The sequence below is a fragment of the Eptatretus burgeri genome, chromosome 16 (assembly GCF_056783735.1).
Source record: "Eptatretus burgeri isolate ZD-2024b chromosome 16, Ebu_testis_v1, whole genome shotgun sequence".
Taxonomy (NCBI): domain Eukaryota; kingdom Metazoa; phylum Chordata; class Myxini; order Myxiniformes; family Myxinidae; genus Eptatretus; species Eptatretus burgeri.
The window spans coordinates 60,044,109-60,050,244 of NC_140976.1; the positions used below are offsets into that span (position 1 = coordinate 60,044,109).

A 6,136-nucleotide genomic window follows, 5' to 3' on the forward strand; every position below is an offset into this window, starting at 1 on the left:
GAAAAAGTTTGGGTCCATCTTGAAATTATATTTACATTTGCACAGGTTGAGGAGCCAGAGTGAGTATGGTATATTCAAAACAAGAAATCAAGAGAGGAGGACAAAAGGACAGAGAGGAGAGGAGAGGATAGTGGAGAAATACAAACACCAATTCCAAACTCACTTGTTCTTCTTGCCGTAATCAGCGAGGATGAGGTCTTTCAGTGCAACCTCAACCTTGATCCACTCCTCATCACTGAGTGTTGGCCAAATGTGGTGTGGCTCTGTCACTGTGGTTTTGTCTGGTTTCAGGATGACTTTAGTGCGGTCGTTGTTCACGTGCAGTGCACGGAGGATTAAAATGAGACGGGAAAATGCCTGCATGTGGAACGACAGCATGAACATCGATAATCGCACATGCACGCACACTTTTCACCCAGTGGGGTCCAATGCCAGTGCATCTCATACATCAAGGGATATAAGGAGACATTTGCACATGAATTGCATAATCAAGAGATGAAGTAACACCATACAAGGCAAATCAACCTGGGTTCCCAACATCATGAGCTGTACAGGCAGACAAGCCAAACCCAAGAAAGCTCAAACAGTAAAGGGAAATCTGTCAAAACATTAACGTATTCTCCAACTTATTCCACGTAAAACTCATTGATGTCAAAATTATGATAGATGTGACATTAAGCAATTAAAACAGTGCAATCAGATAATTATTTGGCAAGACCGACAAATATACATCAGGCCATCCTGCCGGCCAGCAACAACTACAATTACTACTTTAATGACCGAAGTTAATCCTACTGGAGGAAGTAGATTGGCTTTAATCCAGTGGTCCCCAACCTTTTGATCCCACGGGCCACATTCACTACTCCCAAGGATGTTGGGAGCCAGAAAAAAATTGATTCATTTTATTGAGTTTTATTGATGCAAATAGATTTGATTCCTCCCGGCGGTAAGCGGCAGTGGCCGGCAGTGGCCAGCAGCGGCATTGTGCAAGGCTTTTCAGGTCACGGTGCTGGCCGGCAGTGGCCGGTAGTGGCATTGTGAAAATCCTATAAAATTGCTACATGCGTTTTGATTGGAAAGTCCTCGCGGGCCGCAGTATGGGGCTCCATGCGGCCCGCGGGCCGCAGGTTGGGGACCAATGCTTTAATCTATCAGGAACCAATTGTACAGGCCTGATATTGGACTGAAGGCGATTTGGGCAGAAATTTGTAATTCTTCCGGGTGCGGGCGATAACTCACCAACTCCTCACAAAAGACACCACGGGATCTCTAACGTCCGCCAAAAAAATGTTAGCCAACGGGTCACCCAGCTTATCATGCATTTGTGCCAAATTGAACTGCCTCAGGACTGATCATTCCATCATGTTTGGTAGAAAAAATACATTTAAACTCCACTGCATAAATAATATAGTGTTTGAAAAAAAACAAAATCAGACATAATTGCAAGAGAGAGAAAATAAATCTCACAGTGTAAGAGGAAATGGTCTTCAACCAGTCATCATAGAGGTTGAAGAGTACCATCTGGGGCTCAGTGGCCTTGAGGATGAGATCTCCAAACTTTTCCACCTTCAGACATGCTTGGAAAGGGAGCTGGAGTTCTGAACCCTTGATCACAATGTTTGGAAAGTCGAGGAGATGGACCTCCAAAGGGTCAAGCATGCCCTTTCGTGTCACGATGATCTGCTTTGGTTGTTCCTCCACAGGCAAAGACCGAATGAGGGCCGCTACCTCCTCTGCAGTCTTCCATTTTGCAAGCTTTTAGGGTTAGAGGAAGAAAAAAAATTATGAAAGGGAAGAACATAAAATACAACAACTCTTCCGGTTCAAAGTATCTCTGGCAAATCACAGACGGTGAAGGAAAAATTGACTAAACAAACAAAAAAAAAAAACCCGGCAATCGGATATTGCAGACCCTCGCCAGGACTTGTTTTGTGCAATGTTTTGTGTAGTTTTGGGTAGTGTATATTGTGTGGTGTTTGTGTGATGGTATATTACATAATTAATAATAGACAGAACTAGAACTGCCACTTCACAACTGCTGGCAGTGATGACTGGGAACCAAGACGTCCCGCTTTGATCAGACACTTCACCCTAACCCATGACGTTTATTATTATTCAATTGAATTCAGAATGGGAATAAAATAAATTCAATTCAAATCAAATGGAAGACCAAATAGGTACAGTCCTGCATTGGAGTCATCAGAAGGAACTCAAACAAAGAGCAAGGATGAAGTCATCAGGAGGAACCTGGATAGAATTTGGGTTTCAGCTGCAACTCCTCTACCCTCAAACCCATCCAGGCGCAGCCAAGTGAGCCTTATTCAAAACTAGAACAGCACTCTTCGACATCAACAGATATGCTTCCACCCACGTTATGACATCATTACACATACTTGCACCAAGTTTGATTGAAATCCCTGAACCAAGATTCAAAAAATTTAATTATTCTGGCTGCCAGACCACATGTCCGACCAGGTTGTAATTTAAAACATATATTCCCCATCACTACGAGACCATCATTGTTAAGTTTCACGTTGATCGGTGAAGCGGTTCGAGAGAAAGACTTGTTTTGGGATTTTTGTTCAATCCAATATGGCGGCTAGACCAAGTGACCTATCAATTATTCGTAAACACCCTGGTAATCCTCAGGGCTTGGGAAACATGTGCGTGAAGTTTTCCCTCAATATGTCCAATCATTCTGGAGAAGATTTTTTTTAAAGGTTTTAGGGTAGATCCAATATGGCTGCCAAACCACGTGACTTATGACATTATAGGTAGAAATGTTTTGTCCCTCATGGATGGGCAGTTGTAGCTGCAAAGTTTCACCTCGATCTGTTCAGCCGTTTCGAAGAAGATTTTGGTTTAAAAAATAAATATATATGGCTGCCGTATCATGTGACCGATGGTGTCAACAATTTTTTTGTCTGTCGACCAATTTATCCCAAGATGACGCTCAAAAATTGTCATACTGATTGGATGTAGCATTCTTCGTATGCAATTATGACGTCATGACGAAGGCACCTATGATGGCATTAAAAAAAACAAATCACACTTATTCCCCATGTGGAGTACTTGCCATGTGCCAAGTTTCAATTTTTTTCCCTTGGTGTGGTTTCGGAGACAGAGCGGTCCAAAGTTTTTCCTTTTTTTCCAAACATGGTTGCCAGCCACGTGACTTAAGACATCATAATTATCATTAAAACATTCTTCATGAGTCGCTCCTATGGTGAAAATTTTGTGTCAATCGGATAAGCGGTTGGAAAGAAAAACCGTACTCACGTTCTGTGCAGACAAACAAACAAACAAAGACATGATTATTTTATTTTTTTAAACCTGTTTACAAACAGCAGCAAGTGGTATTTCGTTGCCACACTCTCAACAAAACCTTCTGATCGTACAGATCTGTGGTCCTCATCGGGAAGGTATTTCTTTCCGCAATCATCAATGTTAACTGTTAAGTGCATGTTCTAATTTTTCTCTTTCATGGAGGCCCGTCGGATTTGTGGCTCATATAAAGTGTGAGCAATTTAGTCAACACAATCTGGATTGTTTTTGTTCCTACTATGATGTCATCGTCAACATTTATTTTGTCAAATTTTGTCAACTTATTAATCTATAGTGCAAAGGCACCATCTTTTCTGCCATCAACACACAAAAAAAGCCACGACAGTCACAACCGTTATATTCGGCAGGAGAAATCGGGTGACAACGCTATGAATAAAAAGGGGCACCAAAGTCAAGTGGTTAAGGAATGGAGGAAACCCACCTGGCCTAAACGCTTTTGGCCAGCCCACACTGACGTGTGGATGATTTTGAGAAACAGCTGCCCTGTACGTGGGTTGAAGATGAAAATTGCTCCGTTTATAGGCTTGGTTGTGAGGTTTCCTTCAAAAGTCTGTGAAGAGCCACATGATCACAAAGGTCATATTTCAATATTATCTCCACCACTCCGTCCCACCACATCTCATAGCAACTCAAAAGAAAAAGTTCAAATGTCTCCGAAATATAACCTTAAGGAATAATAATGTCATAAATCTGTGGACGGCAACTTACAACACCTCAATAGTGCTTATTCTTCTTTTTCTTCAACGGCCACCATTATGCCACCTTTCTTGTGGGGTCAGCCGGGGAAGCTTGGCCCGAGTCTTGAACCGGCTGGTCAGGCCTGATGTTCGACTAGTTAGGGCAGGAATTTGGAATTTGGCCATGGTGCTGGCGATAGCTCGCAGACTCTTCACAAAGGACACCATGGGATCTTTAGCGTCCACCAACGAATGCTGGCAGACGGGACACCCATTTAACATCCATCCGAAGGTCAGCACAGACAGTGATGAATCGCTCTGCCTGTGAAATACCGGACTGACAGTTTATAACTGGGTCAAGAATCAAACCCATGCTACACAGCTTAGAGGTGAGTGTGCATACCCTAAGCCATCCTGTCAGTTTTAACGACTCACAAATACTATTCAGGGCATGCCCCATGACATCTGCGCAAAAGTTATGGACAATTTTGTTAAACATCTCCAGACGTACATTGAAAGAGAAGGTGGACAGGTTGAGTACTACACAAAACTTCAAACATTACTCGAACTGTTCCATTCGACAAATAAATATGGGTACCTATTTAAATGACACCCTGCATCAACACAGTGTCCACAAATTACTGATCCAAATTCAAACGGTAATGAATAAATAACAAAATGGAATACAATGATGTGGTTTGCTGCAGGTGGAAGAACATTTCTCAATGTTTTATTGACTTCTTTTATTTTGTTTCCAGGTGTCTCCTGTGACACATCATGTCACATTTACCTCAAATGGCATCCCCACAAAAAAGGGCAGTGTGTTGCCTGGTAAACAGAGATCAAATCAGCTACACATGTTGAATGAAACTTCACGACGATCTATGGACGGCAACCACCATCAAGAAAAAGGATTTGTGAGTGGAACAAAAAGTTTATGGCGACTGGAAGCATCCTGCAGAGGAAGATGTAAAGCTAGCCAAGCACAAGTGGTGAGGATGTTGAACACGTTCGTGAGTCATTCGAGCGCAGTCTCCAAAAGTCCATTCAGACTTCCGCCAGGGAGCTGCAGCTACCCCACTCAACGGTACATAAATTGCTGCACACATGACCGCAACTCTATGCGTATACAAGGTTCAGCTGGTGCAGACATACAAGCCGGACGATTGCACACGATACATGGCATTTGCAATGGACATTTTGGAATGCTTTGAAATCTTAGACGAGGACGATAGATTCTTATGACATGTGCTCTTTTCAAACTAATCGACTTTCCATGTTTAACAGACATAAATTGAATCAGACGAATCGAAGAACAACATACATAATGTCAGGATTTGGGGCTGAGGCTCTCGAAGAGGTCCCAGAATGTGAGCACGACAGGCCAAAGGTGAATGTGTGGTAGCGTCGAATGCATGTCTGAGTCATTGGGCCATTCTTCTTTGTTGAAGGCACTATAAAGTCCAACAATTACCTGGACAGGTTGGAGATCTTTGTACTCCTGGAATTGGTGGACCTGAAACCAAAGATCATTTACCTCCCCCACACTGGAGTCTGATAGTGTGCGATTTCCTCAATGAACACTTAAACCATCAATATATTGGGCACGATGGTTCGATTCTGTGACGTACATGGTGTCCCGAATGGGGGACACCGATACAGCAGATATGAGGAAGAGGATTAGGGCAGCAATCGAGACTGCAAATCAAGGAATGCTGAACCGAACCTGGAAGAAGATCGAGTATCGCATTGACGCGTTGTGTGTGACAAGGGGGTGCTCACATCAAAGTGCACTGATGAATAGCACTTTGCAACAGATAAGTCCTTCAGACCTCTTTTCATCTTTGCAGATCCTTTCCCATTGGTTAGACTTGTCTTGTCTGGTGTGCCGAGCACCTCTCTGGGTCTCTCGTGTGTGTGCGCTCACTGTTGCGCGTCTCTCCGTGTGAGTTTCACCGTTTTTTTTATCGTCAGGCTCCTCTGTGCACCACGGAGACATCTCTCCCTCTAACCTCTGAGTGTTGCACATGCGCTCTCGCAGCACTGAAGGAGCACATATGGAATTGCTATTCCTTCAGAATCCATAGGGTGTGCAAGGGGTCGTAGTAGCTCAC

General features: G+C 43.3%; 1 protein-coding gene across 3 annotated transcripts in view; it reads right to left on the minus strand.

Annotated features, from left to right (window-relative positions):
* PRPF8 (pre-mRNA processing factor 8) overlaps positions 1–6,136 on the minus strand; it is an 83,420-nt gene that overhangs the window by 9,261 nt on the left and 68,023 nt on the right. For all 3 annotated transcript variants that reach the window (XM_085859256.1, XM_085859258.1, XM_085859257.1), the window contains 3 exons: positions 3,767–3,895; positions 1,468–1,755; positions 164–357 (listed from right to left, as the gene is read on the minus strand). In XM_085859256.1, the coding sequence (XP_085715382.1) occupies positions 164–357; positions 1,468–1,755; positions 3,767–3,895 (611 nt within the window). The remainder of the gene's footprint in view (positions 1–163; positions 358–1,467; positions 1,756–3,766; positions 3,896–6,136) is intronic.